Source organism: Ursus arctos, unplaced genomic scaffold, assembly GCF_023065955.2.
Source record: "Ursus arctos isolate Adak ecotype North America unplaced genomic scaffold, UrsArc2.0 scaffold_4, whole genome shotgun sequence".
NCBI classification, from domain to species: Eukaryota; Metazoa; Chordata; class Mammalia; order Carnivora; family Ursidae; genus Ursus; species Ursus arctos.
In genome coordinates, this window is record NW_026623056.1 from 2,657,973 (window position 1) to 2,676,433 (window position 18,461).

General features: G+C 40.9%; 1 protein-coding gene across 11 annotated transcripts in view; it reads right to left on the bottom strand.

Annotated features, from left to right (window-relative positions):
* GOLIM4 (golgi integral membrane protein 4) overlaps positions 1-18,461 on the bottom strand; it is a 75,987-nt gene that overhangs the window by 19,216 nt on the left and 38,310 nt on the right. For 6 of the 11 annotated variants that reach the window (XM_057306546.1, XM_048214897.2, XM_026499088.4 and 3 more), the window contains exons 2-8: positions 12,721-12,795; positions 11,124-11,173; positions 9,733-9,786; positions 8,263-8,413; positions 4,691-4,773; positions 4,102-4,185; positions 301-459 (exon numbers count right to left, since the gene is read on the bottom strand). In XM_057306546.1, coding sequence (XP_057162529.1) covers positions 301-459; positions 4,102-4,185; positions 4,691-4,773; positions 8,263-8,413; positions 9,733-9,786; positions 11,124-11,173; positions 12,721-12,795 — 656 coding nt within the window. The remainder of the gene's footprint in view (positions 1-300; positions 460-4,101; positions 4,186-4,690; positions 4,774-8,262; positions 8,414-9,732; positions 9,787-11,123; positions 11,174-12,720; positions 12,796-18,461) is intronic. The other 5 variants (XM_057306548.1, XM_057306547.1, XM_048214898.2 and 2 more) reach the window with 1 other exon arrangement.

Below are 18,461 nucleotides of genomic sequence, written 5' to 3' on the forward strand. Positions count from 1 at the left end.
GCCAGTAAAGTCCTTCCCAGAAAATACTATAGCAGTAGTTCTCTGAGTGTCCTCCCCAGACCAGCTGAATCAGTTGGAAATGCAAATCTTCAGGCCTCATCCCAAAATAACTGAACTGGAAATTCTGGGCTAGGGCCCAACGATCTGCATTTTAACAGCTCTGCTGGGGACTCTGATATACCCTAAAATTGGAGAACCACTGTTCTGCAGGAAAAGTTGGAGATATTTAGAGCAGTTCACCTGATGACAGCTTGACGGGGAAAGGGACCCCATCGCAGAATACCAGCTCACGCCTCTTACCTCCCGTGGCTCTCCGGCCAAGTCCTCCCTCGCTGTGTGGTCACGTCTCGGAGAATGTGTCACCTGGGTAACGTTCTGCTGCTCTGCTCGTTCTGGCTTTCGAAGGCTTGGAATCCTATTCAGAGTATCTTTCAACTGTTTATATTCCGCAACTTGAGTCTGGTTATAAATTGCACAATTGGTTGCAAATTGTACAATTTGAGGAGGGAAAGAGATATCGTTCATGGATGGACATTAGGGTTGCATGGAAGACCAGACTAAAATATTGTACCTAAGTGCCAATTAGGAAAAATATGCAGATTATTTCCATGCATTAGCTATTCTTACTTGGACATGCTTAACCATTTTTAGGCACATGCAAATGAGAATTAGATATAAAGGGAACGGAGAAAAAATATCTAAGACAGATGTTAGTTTCTCATGCTATGTTAAACAGTCAGAATTTTTATAAATAACTTTCTGGTAGAAGTGTCATTATTAAAAGACAGTTTGCAATCAGTTTTATAGCATTAAAAAAGTCTGTTTAAAAATTCACACAATTATATAAATACAAGTGCAGATATCTTTTACCAATATGGTCTGAGTAACGTTTTTCAGTGAAGAAGAATCATAAGTTTAAAATAAGTAACTGAGTATATCTATATATATTCAGTTATTTATTTATAAAATCACTCAGGCCCCCTTTTCCCCCCGCCCCCATCAACCTGTGGTCAAATAGGGCCCTTAACTTTCCAGAATGCTCCTGGTATTGTGCTCTGCAGATGTAGGAAAGCAATAGCATAGGCATGAAATGAGCCTAGATTTTTATTCCTCAATCATGAACCTCCTTTCTTCTAAGGTGCTAAAGGCACTAATGTAAGTATTAAACTACAATCTACTCATCCAGGTGTATCTGTGTATATGTGGTGGTGGTGTGTATGTGTGTGTGCATGCACAATATTTTTAATACAAGGAGCTGGAAAGACAGAAAAAAAATCAAATGCCTTAACTAAGAAAATCAACGGACACTGCTCATACTTAGCTCATTACATGCACCAACACTGTTACCCTAAAACAGAAATGCTGTGTGTGTAAACACACACCTACATAAATACATACAAAAAACACAGAAATCTTTTCTGGACAAGTTTCCAGCCAGTGGGCACAGCAGAGCGGGTGAGTGGAGGCTGGAATCCAGCTGGCATTCCTATCACCCCAGCTGTGTACCCTGGCATAATGCTCTTCTACCCCAACGAAGGGGGAGGCCTTTTAATTTTTTTCCAATTCACACAAAGGTGAAGAAGTTTTCTTGCTACATCTGTCTCAGAGGAGTGCATCCTTGTAATTTGTACAAAGGTATGCCATATGGCTAATAGTGGCCCTTATCCCAGAAATCTATCAACACATTTGCAAACTAACTTTGGAGGTCAAAGAAGATTTTTAAAAAAGACATCCACATAGTGATACTTTTAATAAATATTTCTTCTTTCTCCTCCTCCTAGATATATATTGAAAGCAGTTATGCTGCAGTTCTCAAATATTAGTGTGCATTGAGAATCATGGAAGGATCATGTTAAAAGTGCAATCTTCTGGGCCCCCACCCTAGAAAATATGACTCAGGAGGTCTGGGGCAAGACCCAGGTAACTGTGATGCAGGAAAGTCTCCAAAAACACCAGCTTAAGAGCTATGCATGGCCATGATGTCAAGAGCACCTAAACTCTAAGCTCAGTCTCATCGCTGATCTTGGGCCACCTATTTTATCTTCCTTTGACCTCCTTTTATTTAGTTATAAAAAGGACACAATGTTATATAACTCAGTAGAATGTGAACATTAAATAAAATCCTGTATAAAAAGTTCTTATAATGATCCCTGACACACTGTAAACTCAAATTCTATTCTGTTCTTTTTTTTTTTTTTTTTTCAAGATTTCGTTTATATATTTGTCAGAGAGAGAGAGCACGAGCAGGGGGAGCAGCAGGCAGAGGGAGAAGCAGGCTCCCCACTGAGCAAGGAGCTGGATGTGGGACTCAATCCCAGGACCCTGGGATCCTGACCTGAGCCAAAGGCAGACGCTTAATGACTGAGCCACCCAGGCGTCCCTCTATTCTGTTCTTGCTGTTCCCCCACTCAACTACATTTAAAAATTGGGTTGTCAAGCACCTGGGTGGCTCAGTTGGTTGAGCCTGGCCAGCTCTTAGTTTCGGCTCAGGTTATGATCTCCGGGTCATAAGATCGTGCCCCGAGTTGGGCTCCATGCTCAGCTCAGAGTCTGCTCAAGATTCTCTCTCCCTCTCCCTCTGCTCTTCCCGCCATACACTTTCTCTCTTTCAAATAAATAAATAAATAAATCTTTAAAAAAATCAGGATGTCAAGTCACAGTCTCATGAGATGATTTACAGAAGAAATGTCGATGTTTGAAGCAGCATTTATTTGCTAAGGAGATCCAGGGAAAGTACTAATATGGGGATCTGAGCTGGGACTTCAAGTACGACACCTAGTTCTGACATAACAATTTAAAGGGGTGGTGGGCAGGACAACTTGAGCCACTTCTCAAAGGAGAAGAAAATATTTTTAAAGAAATAGAATATCATACATAAGTTACATAAAAATATTTTTCTCTATTACAAAATCTTGTCCGTAATACTGCCAGTGTGCTTACTGCAGAATTTGGTTTTGGTCATTAAATGCATTATTTTACTTAAATTTCTCTGGATTTTCAAATTGTTGCTTAGTCTAATATTTGTGGCCAATCATATAGCACACAGAATATTCAAATGGGTTTGTCACATTTTTCAGCATGAAAAACAGCCTCAAATAAAATAATATTTGGTAAAAATTTTATAAAGAAGGCTTTAAATGAAATAATCTCCTAAAGTCAATTCAATTTGTACACCTGTAAAAAATTGCCACACAGCTACAGTTTCATAGGGAGATAGCCAATGACTACCTTGAAAAGGAGTCCCACAAATACAGATGCTACAGCCTATGAGATGGGTCAGGGCCCAACATGCTATATTTTTCATAATTTTATAAAGACAAAAAATTATACATGGTCTCCTGATGAGGACAGATAACTGGTTTTCCTTTTAATTCTTCTGAATGAAGAAAAGTACAAACCCAGTGACTAAGCTAGCCATTCCTGTTTGTTTGCTTCTCCTAGAAAGCTGTAAAACACAGTATGGTATTGCTTTAATAAGCTCTCCAACACTTGTATTCGTTCGTTTGTACATTCAGTAAATAACCACTGAGGGCCTGCTTTGTGCCAGGGACTGCTCTAAGGCTTTGAAAAACGGAACTTACGACTCTTGTTTTTCCTTCTCCATCGACATGAGATCTCTTATTTTCTGTAATTTGGCCAAGAACACATAAGGGTAGTCCTAAAAGGAGTGTGTGTAGGCTGGGATATGGAAGCAAGGGAGAGAGGGATGGAAGAAAAAGTCTTGACAATAATTTATTTGGTAGCTAGCATCATAAAATCTTATAGATCCAAAAGAAGAGTCACCACAGGTCAGAGAGTGGCAGAAGACCATATATATGGAATAATTTCTGTGATTTAAACAAGCATTTGACCATTGCACGTAGGGGCTGGTGGAGGGCAGAAATAGTCATAGGTACCACACTACCAGTGCAAAAAATAATCGAAGGCTTATTTAATATTCTCTTGATTGAATTTCGAAAGCATGCATGATCCTCAGGATCAGGAGAGCTCTGACCTAAGAACTGACTGAAGGTTGGCTTGTAAGAGACTACATGCATAAAGGAATTCGGAAATGTTAAGCAGATTGTAACAAGAACCGATAGAGGCTGCTACCCTTCTAACCTGTGCAGCGGCTAGCGCACTCTTGTGGTCTTCCAAAGTCACTACAAGTTGTTCATGCTCGGAGAGTAAATTCTTATGCTGTTGCTACACAAAAAAGAATTTTACATGTTGAGATTTAACATTCTAAGACAGATTCATCTTCGGCTGACAGTGGTGTGAGCACCCAAACGCAGCTTGCTTGCCTGCTTGCTTGTTGTTCTTGCAGCACTTGCTACATTGAAAAATCATTGTAGAGAGAAGACGATAAAAAGGTAGTATCTGAAATCTAAAACGTGCTACCTAAATATAATCCCTTACAATGAAATCAAAACCAAAGGAACCAATATTTCATTATAATAAAGCTTTGTAAATAAAAAAGCTTATTAAAATGCAACCACTTAGCCAAAGAATCCTTTCGGTATTAATGAAAATGTTTGGATTTTCAGACCATTTTTTAGCTTACAATGCAGACGCGGTAAAAGTAGTGGGCACACTCCAGTTTATGCGAAGCCCAAAACAACAATGTGGATTTGTAATGCAGGTCGATTAGGGAGTGACTTGTAAAGCTGATTGACAGAGTAAAGCAGGCCAATGCCCGGTTCTGTTCTACCTTGACGTCCTGGAGCTGGGTGTGCATGTCCTGGTGTGCCTTCCTTAGTTGTCTATTCTCTTCTCTCAAATTGTACACGGTTTCTATTTGTGGGGGGAAAAAAAAAAACAAGCATAAAAGCCTTGAGATTTTCTGGCTTTTGATTCCATTATTTTCATATCTCAGACTTCACGTAACTATTTTTAGGATTCGATTTGAACTTTGACAGTATAATATGCCAAATCAACACAAATTCTATCATTTTGGGATGTGGCGTGGATTCAGCTTGACATTCCAATACAATCTGGTTCAGTAGCTTAAATACTTTTAAGGAAGCTACACAGTATAGCAGTTAAGGATTTCTAATTACACAGGAGTTAAAAATGAAGTATTTCTGTAGTAAGCAAGTCCTCAATAAAATGTAACAGGCAGGGATGGTTTAAGATTTGAGTCTCTCCATGAATTAAAAAGAAAGTTATCAAAAAGTACAAATCCTATTTCTCATAGCATGAATAATTTCCACAGACCCCAAAAAGTATTTCAATTACAAAGACAACTCAAGAAATAAAGGAAGAGACAGAGAGAAAACCCCACTTACCTGCTTAAAAATTCTAAGCATATTTTCCTTCTCCTACCACTGAATTCTTGCCTGATACAAATTCCCCTTCCGATAGTCATAGGACAGTTTTTTCCAGGGCTACCATGTGAGACTGTGGTTGTCTCAGTGAAGTCCTATAATCTCTCGAATCTCAAGCCTACTGTTCAGGGAACAGCCTCAATGACTTAAAGATTCCAGGCCCACCTCTCCTACCCTCTTGGTGAATTTCTTACTTTTGCTGTAACTGGACATTAGATGTTATAAACTGGCAGCCCTGAGGCTGAATCCAACTCACATTTTTCTTTTCTCTTTCTCTCTTTTCTCCCCTGGGCCCTGCAGCGTTGGCCTATGCAAAGTGTTCTACATATGAATAGTTGGCAGCACTTAAAAATCAAGGATCTGGGTCTACTGAGATCTGGCAACATGAGGCCCATTGTCATGTGACTCAGCAGAAGCTGAATGGTGGCAGGTGAAAATATAATTCATTTTTCAATGGAAGATACATTTGAAAGGGAAGGGGGAGGCTGTTAATAATGATGCTGAGACAGCAGGTCTGAGTCTACACTGTGCTGGGCAAAATATCCCTGAGTGGCAGTCACGTCCTGCACACAAAACCCTAGCTCTCCAGTGTGGCACTCAGCACTGAAGAAAAGCGTCCGTCCCCATCTCTCACCATATTTTCTGTCCCCTTTTACGCCCTTATCGTCCCTGCCTCACCCCTGATCTCTGGATGGCTGACTGGGTGTAGAGGACAGGTCAAGAGCAAGGTGGGAAAGGCTTCCACTCAAAGGTCAAAATAGGACAGCACTGGCAATCCAAGGGGACTGTCAGTGTGTGGCTGTCGGCTGGATGGGGCTTCGGTACACACACACACATATGCATACACACACATAGGCATACACACACATACGTACACACATACACGCACACACACACGTATGAATACACACACTCACACACACACATACACATATACACACACAAATACCCAAACTGCTAGCTTCTAAAGGAGTTTCAGATTATAAACTTAATGGCAGTTGCTTCTGTGCCTTAACTGTATTGCCTTGAGTAAGTTATTTAACTTTATGAAGGGTCAGTTTCTTCCTCTGTTAAATTAGGCTAAACACAATGCCTCACTTACAGGCTGTCATGAGAATTAAATAAAATAATTGCATGAAGAGTTTCACCTGGTACTAGCACATGGTGAACATTTGCTGAGCGTCAGCTATTATTACAACAGAAATGAAAAGAATAATTATCTAAGCTTCTATGCTACCAGTTTACGTCCCAGGAATTCTGAATTCTCTCCCGGTGTCACACTGAACTCGACCAGAGACTACCTGGATTATACGTCTGGCTGCCACTACCGAGCTGCGTGTCACCATTTGCTTTAACTCACTATCCGAAGCTCTTATCAGAGGATCAACCTCAAACAAAAGTGCTGACGGACAAACTGCTCATAAAGTGTCATCAAAGGCACTGTCACACCCTATTGTGTAAGGCCTCTGAGAAATTTCTTCCAAAAATTAACTGATACCAGAAATTCCGTTCTCTATTTCTCCCTCCCTTGCCCCACGCACAGGGGAGGTCTATTCTCTTCCTGATGATAAGAGCCCCATAACGCACTGCATTTCCCTTTCTGTCCTGGCTGCCACGAAGTTCAGACCAGGTTATGAGGCTTAAATTATCTTAGTGCGCAGAACTCATATACATGTGGCCTCCTATCTTCCATGGTTCTGATTTATTACTTCTACATGTAATTTGTTAAAATTTTACTCTAAACACACTTTGTTTCAAAGAAAGGAAATAGAGTAGACGTAAGAAAACATGCTTTATGTTACCTTTGTGAGGATGTTTCTCTGTTTGTTATCTGAACGACCCCCACCATCTGCCATATCACCGACAAGCCAACCAACAGCCCTGCACATCCACAGCTCTTGGGTATCACCTGCTGACACCCGGCCCAACTCTTTCAAGACCACCTTCACCCTCTGTAATCTGCCTCGATGGCTACTTAACTCTTGTGTGCCTTTCTGTTATAACTTACTATTTTGAAATACTTATAGACAAAACATTGCAAATAAAAGCCCAGAGAGGACCAAAGTAATTATCACTCAGCTTCCCTCTACAATGATATCTTATATAAAATAAAAATACTGTTTGGCACAGTATAATTAACCAGACCACAGACCTTCCTTGGATTTCACCATTGTTTTTGCAAGCATCCTGTGACTTTTTACACCAATTCTCACACGTCAAACCTATTTAGCACCTGAAGAGGTGACTGTAGAATATTTCCCTTTTTCAGAGTTTACATACACTCAGAGTGATACATTTTGTTTCATAATACTACGAAAACACCTCCTGCGGACACTGATCACATATCAGTAACTGTCCTAGGTGCTTTACATAAATTATTTAATCCTCGCACCAACCTACGAGGCTGGTAACTTTCTATGAATATCCCGGTTCTACAGATGATGACAATGAGGCCTGTGGTGATCTTACAGCTTGTCCGTGGTCATATAACCAGTAACTGAAGAGGCCAGGACTCACCAGGGCAGACGGCCTCTAGATCCTGCACTTCTCAGAGCTACTAGGAGGGGTCAACAGGTAGTGCTCCCGGCCCCCTGGAGGTCAGGAAACGCACGGGGCAACTTCGGTCGTCGCCTGGGCGCCTGGGACGTGGAGCATCGACGGCATGTTGTGGGGAAGGGACGGGGGTACTAAGTATCTTACAACTCACAGAAAAAGAGATCTTGCCCAACGTGGCCAACGTGCTCCATTGAGAAACACCAAGTATTCTATTCTGTTTCCCTATACAAACCCAAAGAGGTAAGGATAATTGTGAAATGTTACAAAACAGTAAGTGGCCGGTAAAGCACCACATGGTAAATGTGAATCAATCGCCATGCAAACACAGTTCTACTGCTTTACTGAAACATTAAAATGGGCAGTTATTTTCATATAAACTAGCTAATCAGACTTCCAATACCTTTTAGCTTGGAAAGTTCTTGTTCTTTCTCTTGCTGTAGCTGCAGATACTTCTGCTTATGGTCGTTAAATGTCCTACTGAAGTCTTCTCCTTGTTTGCGATGTTCCTCCTCCAAGTCGCTGTGCTGTTTCTTCAGCTCCTCGTGCTGACTCTGCAAAGATGAGAACCTGAGCAGAGACGTACATTCTCTCCATGACACCACAGTCTATAGCCTTCACCTCTCAAGAAAGAACAGGGGAGGCAGAAGGCTCTCTTTTCCTCAGGTTGCTTTCACTGGGGCAGCTCCCCTGCCTTTCCCTTACATTTCAAATCAGGGGTTTGGGATCGTGGCCAAAAATAATTTTCTCCTTAATTTTGAACGTTGGTAAAAACAACAAGAAGTTAGAAGTTAGCCATGGGAGATGGAAAGGGGAAGGATTGGGGAAACTCCCAGGGACTCAACTTGCTGTGGAGACAAGGTAAAGCTAATGGAAAAATTATCCCTCCATGGATATTCCAGACTTCCTCTTTCAATCTGATGTTTTTCCAGCAACATTTTTTTATTTCCCCTCTTTAATTTTCAGCCTTCCTGGTAACCTAGTCAAAAAAAAAAAAAAAAGATTTCTTTCCCCTTGGGGGAAGTCATACATTGTTTATAGAATGATTCTTATTTACCTTACTCCTAGTCATAATCCTACACTGTCATCACAATCTAGATAAATCCCACAGTCCCCAAATGCTAATGTGAAAGGATGGTCTGCTTTAATCCAAGCATTGCTTTCTTGATACTAGGAAGGGTTCTGGCTTCGAAAAAAAGGACTTGCTCTCCTGATACTGGAGGAAAGACAACACCAAACAAAAAGAGAGGCAGGCAAGGGAGGGAGGCTGGAGGCATATGGAGATCACAGCAGGGTTTCCCTGCTGTGCAGAACTCTTGATGGAATCCACGCCTCTCTTCTAGCTTGACAGAAATCATGACTCTCTCCCCTCCACGCCCTCTCTCTTTCTAAGTCTTCTTGACACACAATAATGAGTTTTACCCAAGAACCAAGGAGAATTTTTAAATATACATTGTGTTCCTGTGGTAGGTAAAAGGACACATTAAATATTAGTAACATGAAGGAGGCGTTTCATTGTTCTCCTGCCTCCAATGTGCCTAAGATAGAAGAAACATCTAAGGGAAACCACTGTGAGGAAACTAAGCAAGCAAACACAAACAAAAAAGCCTTAAAGGATAAAAAGAAGACTAAAATTAAAAATTGGGTGACCAGACAGACAGATTTATAAGAAAATGTATAATAAGATGACTATGATCGCTGTAACTGGGTGATAAGATAGGGGAACAACATTACAATTCTACTTCATTTTTAGTGAAATATGACTTTAACGTACCATCCTACCATATAAACCGATTTTCTGTATGCTCTCCTTAATCACTTAAGTTACTTAATTTTTTCATTCATTCATGAGGAAAAACTTTAAATTACTCACTTTTAACATCTGATGTTGCACATTCAATGCACTGTATCTACTATTGGAATCTTGCTGTAAATTGAAAAGAAAATAGTTAACAGAGAGAGAACGAATCTGGCTCTCTTGCTAAACACACTTTAAGTGCTTACAGCACTTACCAGAAGAATTCCATTTATTTCACTTATATAAGCTACAATGAATGCTATGCTTGAACCAGGATGTCTCTAGGGCCATCTCCTTATTTCATGGCAGGAATGAAATCTTACCATTCCTGTAAGTTTGCTAGAGTTTAGTAAAGAAAAAGCAAGACATGGAATCATAAAACAGCACCTTAGCAGGGCCCCTGGAAATGGTTTATTTCCCCTTTCAAGTTGAAAAGAACCGAGGCTCTGATGCACAAGGAACTTGTCCTGAGACATAGTCACTGCGCACGGCTGATACTCTGTGCCAGGTGCTCCGAGGGGACGTGGGGATAAACCAACCAGGTCCAAGCCGCACAAGCTTTGCAAGGCTTAAGAAAGGGGAGAGAAAAGGCGCTTTCCTTCTCCGGACTTCGGTGTAAGGAATTCTCTATGTCTTACTTTACCCAAATGAGACTCCCATTTCACAGAGTGAAGAAACGGAGAAAGGATAAGGAATAAGTTGAGGGCAAACATTTCCATTAGTAGCAGAGCCAGGACTGAACCTTGAGCCTAAGCCATGTTCCAGTGGGTTATGTGTGTGTCCCGGCTGAACATCTGACACAGGGACCTCACACATGTCCACAGTCCTAGGCAGCCGTAGCAGTCTGTGCACAAGACGCTCGACCATACTCTCTCCCCGTGCTGGGCTCTTCTATCTGACATGCCACACCCCTACTTTGGCTCCAGCTCAAGTATGCCCACAACCTTTTTTTCTTTCATTTTTTTTACAATTTCTAAAATGAACTGCATTTCTGCTCTATTGCTTTTTTTTTCTATTGCTTTACTCTTTTACTTTACAAAGAAACTACATTACGAAATGCACAACAGAAAGCACACAGTTTTAGCTGGGGCTTTTAGAGGAGGTAAGAGTTGAAAGCTGACAGCCTCCTAGCTGTCCGAGGCACTGACCCTTCTCAGTTTTAATACCCCAAAATGTCAATGTTTCATTCAACTAATGGTTATATATATATATATTCTTCTTAGAGTAAGAGAAAACTTGCTTTTCTCCAGTTGGTTTGGACCGTGCAAGTGACAGCAACACTGCAGGGGTTTTTGGGCAGCAATAAATACATACATACATACACACATGCATGTGTGTGTATATATACATATGCGAATGTGTATGTACTTCAGCCCGAATGACCAACATAGTAAACGATTTTGTCACTATTATTTCCCTCTTCTTAAGTTTCATAAAATAATTAAGAAAAAAATTAAAAAACTTACCCTTCCTTTATTTAGTGTTTCTTGTGCTTCTAACTTATAAACAAGAAAATCTAGAAAATAAAAAATAGAGAAAATTGGGTGTAATTAACTCATTATGGAATATTTAAATATCTAAAAGATTATTAAGCAAATTTTATCCAGACTTGTGAAAAATATTTTAGCTTTAAAAACAATCCACTTGAAAACATACTTCATTTTTCCTCTTAATGCCTTTTTAGAAAGAGTTGGAAGAAAACTATTATATAATTTTAAGCTTTATTTTAAAGCTGATGTCCTGAGTAAAGAAAATATACATTATAACCAATTAATTAGAAGTGAATTTAAAATGTGCACTCTGTGATTAACCCTCCTTGAAATTAAGGAGGAAAAAAAATGAAGCACAGCTCAAGACAGATGATTTATTGCTATCCACTAGATGGCACGCTAAAATCATTCAGGACTAGTAAGGGAACTCAACCACGGAAACCATCTTTAATGCTCTTAAAGCTTTATTATCCACTAGATGGCTCTATAAAATCACTCCGCATTTAAAGACAAGGAAAATCCAAATCCTATCAAAGCATTTTAATGATGTTAAACTCCTATTCTTCATCCAGGCCTAATCCAAGGGTCAGTAAAACACCCTAACCCATACTGCCCTCCCCTTTTCCCTCCCTCTACCCCACACCAACATAATCAGACAGAATACCTGGCTTCTATTTCCTCACAAGATTTCACAAAACATGAGCAAATAAATAAAAATAAGAATGCGGATCATTTCAAACCACAAGCTGTATAAAGCTAGTGCTTTATAGAAGAATTCTGATAAAAATCGATAGCATTGCCCAACGCCCGTGCTCAATGTTAATTTTTCAAATTGAACCGATCAGCTGTGCCAATAGAAGCCTTCACAAGATGAAAACAAGTGCGTAACGTCAGACACCATACCAAAAAAAAAGATACCACACAATGTGATCAATTTATTATGTTGTAAATGTACGTATATGTATGTATGTGTATGTATATTAATGTATAAAATTTGTCATATTCTGGACAACACATGCTGTTTGTCTTGGATATCTATGGAATTTTCAGGTATGAGTAACAATATGTGTGTGATATTCAGACGAAAAGCTGTTCATTTCTGATAGAATATGTGTAACCAATAATGTGAACCACCTCAAGGCGGCACACTGAATGGAAGATTCGGAATCCAGGCTTATACAGGAATTACTGTGTTGTACGATGCATAACACGGTGTCTGACTTTCTCTGTCTACCTATGAAAGTGACTTAGGGTTGATTTGAGAAATTTTTTTTTTAAAGATTTTATTTTATTTATTTGACAGAGAGAGAGACAGCCAGCGAGAGAGGGAACACAAGCAGGGGGAGTGGGAGAGGAAGAAGCAGGCTCCCACTGAGCAGGGAGCCCGATGTGGGGCTCGATCCCAGAACGCTGGGATCACGCCCTGAGCCGAAGGCAGACGCTTAATGACTGAGCCATCCGGGCACCCCTGATTTGAGAAATTTCTTAAGAAAAAAAAAAGTAAAGCAAGCACATGATGTTTCAAAGAAGAGTGTGATAAAAACACAGAACACAAACTGCATTTTATATTTACCTTCCTTTGCTTTCTTATGTTCAAGTCTTTCCTTTTGCAAGGACTTCTCTAATCTTGATCTGTGCTCATACACAACTGAAAGAAAAAAAGTTAAAATTTGTTTGGAAAGAATTAGAAATTCTAAAGTAAAATGAACATCAATTTTCAAAACAGGGGGAAACACTGTATGGTCTTCACAATTAAAATAAAAATGTACATGTTTATAAGTTCCACATTCTGGGTAAAAAAATAGCCACAACCGACCTAAGTCTGAGCTGACTTCTGCGCAGTCTGCACCTTCATGGAATCAATACTCTGAAAGGGGCTTCCTCCCACCTTCTTTGCCAGTTCCTGCTGCTCCTGCTTCTCAGAACCTTCTCTGTGAGGTTCCATGTCTTTTCCTGGGCAAATGTGTCCACTCTCTTGACTTGTACCACCGCGGTTAGCCCCACATCTCTATTTCTAGCTCCCACCTCTCTCTTAGGTACAACACAGCATTTCCTAAAGACTCCAGGGTTTTTCCACCGAGGTATCGCTCAAGTACTGCCACGTCCACATGATCTGAATCAGAACCAGTGAGAAAACCTCAGCACCTCACTGGCATGAAAGAGACGGTATATTCCCCCCACCCCCCACCATGAAGGAAAACACAGGTGAGAGACCCACAGAAATGAAGGGGGTAGGACTCTACAGAGAACCTATATAAGTCAGGTTCACGCCCGCCATGGTGAGCAGCCCATGGCAAACTGATGCCATGCCGTACGACTTTCCTGTCCTCGGTTATCCCTACCTGCCCTGTCTACTCCAAAGAAGCCAATGTTGCCTGGTGAGTACAGGGGAAGTGCGAATGTCGTAGGGGGAAACAGGGAGGGGAAGCTTATCAGAACTCTCTTCCCCAGCTCTGGCTTCACATCGACAGCAAACAGGAGCTGGAAGAGTGGGAAAAGCTCTACGTTTGAATGAATAAAATAATAAAATAGATATTTTATTTATATAATAAAATGTATGCATATGGACTAGACCAGGCATAATACTTAACTAGACTGAGACTGGGTGTATGGATAAAAGTTATTAATACTTTTTTTTTTAATCTGAGAGAAGTTGAGAAGTATCCAGGTCTGTGTTAAGATTTCATTCCAAGACAGAAAACCCAGCCTCACAGAGTGGTCTGTAAAAGGCAAAGAAGGGGAAAGAAGGCAAACACTGAATTTCTGAGGTAGGCTTTGAATCCTCTTTGTGCGGCATCATGGTCACATATGATCTCATTTCTGCCAAACTAGGCCAAAGCTGTCCTGTGATTCTTCTAGCAGTCTTTAGCTGCCTTTGGCTACCTAAGATACAATCTAATCACCAATCACTGACTCGCCAGATACAACACATCCAACGGCCTGACACTACTGGCCATCCAAAAGTGCCCTGCTCACAGCCACTCCCTCCCTCACACCTGCTATAACTCCTTGCTGCTTGAAGGGATGCCCGGTCCCTCCTGCCCTTTCCCCAGTGTCACAGCTGCCGGTTACCAGCTACTGCTGTCCTCCTTACAACATCTCCATCATCTCCTGGGTCCTCCACCTTCTCCCCACGCTCCATGTCTCATCTTGGCATCCCATATAAACCTTCCATTTCCAGGGCTCCCTCTCCAACTACCACAGCCCCTACCCCTACTCACGCTTCTGCTAACATCGCTGTGCACAACCCTTAGAATGCCTGCCACCACCCAAAGTGGCATGGTGTCCTCCCCTGGCAGTGTGTATGCCCCAATCTCAGCTTCCCCCTCAGCCTCAGCCTCCCACAGGTCATTGCAATCCCTGCCCCAGTCTTTTTCTCCACCCGGGTTCTATTTTCTTTGCCAGATGACCCCTTCCCCCCAGTGCTATTATTATAAGGGATCCAGTATATACATCCGATAACTCTGCATTTACTGAGCTCCTACTATGTATCTGGAACCACATTATGAGTAGAAACGGAAAATGAATAGACATGGGCCTTGGCCACAAGCAGCTCAAGTCTAACACAGTAGATAGGTTAGGTAATTTTTATACAATTAGAGCTAAAGACATTTAGCATAATAAAAGTACTTTTAAGCCCAAGGAAAGACAAGGGTGAGCTCTGGATGGGAGAAGGGTGAGGCAGTCATCAGAGGTAGTCATCTCTTGGCTGGCTTTGAGAACGAAGAGCAACTGGATAGAAAAGGGTGCCAGGGGAGAAAGGCACCTGTGCAAGACATCACAGGGACAAAGGCACAGAGGTATGAAATTGGGCTAAAGGTAGCAGAACTCCAAAAAGCTTAGTTTTAAGTCCATTGTCAAGAAATCACATTTTTTTGCAAACAAATCTGTGTGGTATGTAAGTCCCTCTGCCAATTTCTAAAAGCCTATTAAACCAAGAAGTTCCTTGAATTGGTACTACAGTATCATCTGGAATGATGTTTGGAACAAGGCAGAGGAAAAAAAGATTAGCACTACAGGGTCTCACTAAGCCAGCCCTAAACTGCATGCTCCCAGTCTTTGAGAATTTCGGTCAGGTGGGGAAAATGTACAGGAAACCAGGTATATTACAATGCCATCCTGATATCCCAGAGGCAAGAACAGGATGCCACCGGAACACCTAAGCCCCCCAGCTGGAAGGAAATACACTCCCTCTCCTCTCACCCACTGGCCAAAGCTCCCCGGTCTGGGTGCAGGTTCACGAACACATAAACATGCCGGTTAAAACGGAGTTTTAGTGCACAAATTGGATATATCACAGATGATTTCAGCAAGCACGTGCGTCACTTTCAAAGAGAGGAACAGGAAGAGCAGTCAAGATCTTTTTTCCAATGGAACTGAAGTGGCAGTGGGGGTGGGGAGGGCCCGAGTTTAGGGGCTCCCATGGAGGGCAGGGCCACTAGAGGGAAACAACTCCAGCCTAGAAACATCCACGATTTTAAAAGACAGCAGCATAGTCAACAAGACAAACAGGAGAGGACTGCTCACCACCTATTGCCAGCCACCTCAGACTCTTAAGTATTAAACCTTACTATGGAACGGTCACGATAGACGGGAAATAATAAAGGGGGAATGCTGCATTTGCAAATTACAATCTGGTGAAATTCTTTACTTAATATACAGCAGCGATCACTGCAAACTTGCTGTTGCAAAGTCAATCTTGTGTGAGACTTGGTAACCGGGTAATGACTGTCATTGCACTGGGAAGGAGAAAACTCATCAGAATTATTTCATCTGCAGTAAGAGGGGGGGGGGGTCCACCAGATCACACCAAGTAGGGAGGGAGTACAGGGAATGGAATGAGAGGGTGGGAGATGGTGCGCCATTCTTTCGTCTCTTCCCTGCAATGCAGTCAGGTAGATAATGTGCCAACGGCTGGCCCAAAGTACCCATTTATCATACCGAACCACACAACTGTCTTTGACAGTTTTATGCTCAATGGGATTTTACACATTCAACATATTAATGGCAGTGTTGTCTCAAGAGCCAGAAAATCCTAGGATACGCAGTTATAAACTTTCATAAATCACCTAAACAGATGCTCCACCGTGTCCACAAAGAGACGGACATGTTTGTGGATTACAGTCAAAATTCAAAGGTCTTGAGAAATTCGAGATCTTCACGGATGAATAAGTTGGCCTCCCTAATAGCAAGATCTAAGGCACGAAGAATGTGGTTTTGCAAAGGCAGTGAAAAAAGATGTGGTAAACAGGAATAGAGGATATACATACAGACCATGAGGTAATTGTACTATTAATGTTATCTTACTCAGAACTGGTCAACCCATTATTATAGCACCAGTTTCCAGTCCTGACGTAAAATAACTTAAGAATGCAGGAATGGTTTCAGCATGGAAGGATATGAGCAAGGGGAGGTGAGAGAAGGGGTGGCAGTGACCGAAGGAGGTGAGAGGTGGGAGAAGCACCGCCCCTTCCTTAAGTTCAGGAAAAGGAAAACAGAGCCAAAAGGAGCCTTAAAAGAGAAGCTGAGGACACCACATTAGAGAAGGGAAAGTCAGAGTGAAAATTCACCCTTGGAATTGCAAATTTGAGAAAGAAAGAGAGAGGGAAAGAGGCAGGCAGTAACATAAAGGCTGAGAGCACAGACTCTGGATTCAAATCCCAGATCCATTCCCTATGGGGCAAGCTGCTGAACTTCTCTGTACTTCCATTTCCTGACACAGTATATAGAAATAATGACAGTATTTATCTCTTTGGGTGGATGTCGGGGTTAAATGAGTTAATATGTGCCAAGTGCTTAGAACACTAGCTGGCACAGAGTAAATGCTAGAAAAATCCTAAAATATGTTTTTCTCTTATCTGTGGTGGCTTAAAATTGCCAGAGAAGGAATTAGAGGATTCCCTGAGGCCTTTCAACCCTACAATTAAAGTCTAAGAATAATAAAGTAATTATATATATATATACATATATATATTATTATATATTGAGAGAGGGCGGGGGACTCAAAAAGGCAATAAAATATTAATCTTGGTTCCCTTTTACTTAAAAGAAACTTTTCCCTTAAAAAAAAAAAGAAGAAAGTAAATAATCAGTCCAACAGCTCCAAAACTCATACGCCTTTTTTTAGAATAAAAAAAGACAGTAAAACAGACCAGATAGAATTTCTGTGTCCTTGTAGCTCTTCTAGAAAATTTCCCTATCAGCTAAACACACACACATACACCCACACTACCCTTAATTATTTTAACATGCATTCTCCAGGCTTTTGAGCTAGTGATTTATCTAGATAGGTTTACTGTTTCACTTAGAAGGAGGCTCGCTAATCAATCCTTGTCACCTATCTCTATCTTTCTATTTATACTCTGAAGTCAAGGGCATCAGTCAAGATGAACTAATACTGCTAGAACCTCTACAACAAAAAAGGGACATAGTGAATATTCTCAAAGCACCAGACAAGTTTAAGGAAAAATAAGGACAAAATTAATGATTCAATCTTGGCACCAAAGATTTTTAATGCAGAATAAACCGCAATGGGGATAGGATTTGAATCACAAGAACCCATGAGAAAAAGATGAAAATGCATAATACTCATCATCTCCCCTGCTTCTTGAAAAGGAGTTTAATATTTTCCATGCAGTGGAGAACGGAAAGAGGTTTTACTCCTCCTTCAAGCACTCAAGAGTTTAAAATCATGCCAGCTTCCTACAGCAATTTTCCATTTTAATTTTGACTTCCTCTGAAAGTCACAAGAGAAATTAGCTGTATACATCCACTTATGGGCAAAACATATATCCATGACATTTCAGGGCAAACTGCTCCGATTCAGAATTAAAAAGCAACACTCCAAAATTAGACAGAAAACATTGCTAAGTGTTTTAACACCTTAAGCCAAGAGAGGGCAATGTTTCTTTGGCAGAAGCAACAGCCCATAAAATTTTGCTTTCAGTCTTGACGATAACATAAGGTTTTATCTTTATGAAAAAAAAAACAAACAATTGTAGGAAAGTCACACAATTCAACTTGTGAAAACACTAAGAATTCTAAGTACCTTTATCACTTTACAGATAATAAAGATTAAAATGAACAAACCTGTGCTTTTGACAATTGTGGTTGAAAGTGTTTTTTTTTTTTTTTTAAGATTTTATTTATTTTAGAGAGAGAGAGAGCAGGACAAAGGGCAGAGGGAAAGGGAGAGGGAAACTCGAACAGACTGTGCTGAATGATGGGCGGAACGCGGGGCTCAATCTCACAACTCCGAGATTATGATCATCTTGGATCATGAAATCAAGACTCGGCCACTTAACTGACTGAGCC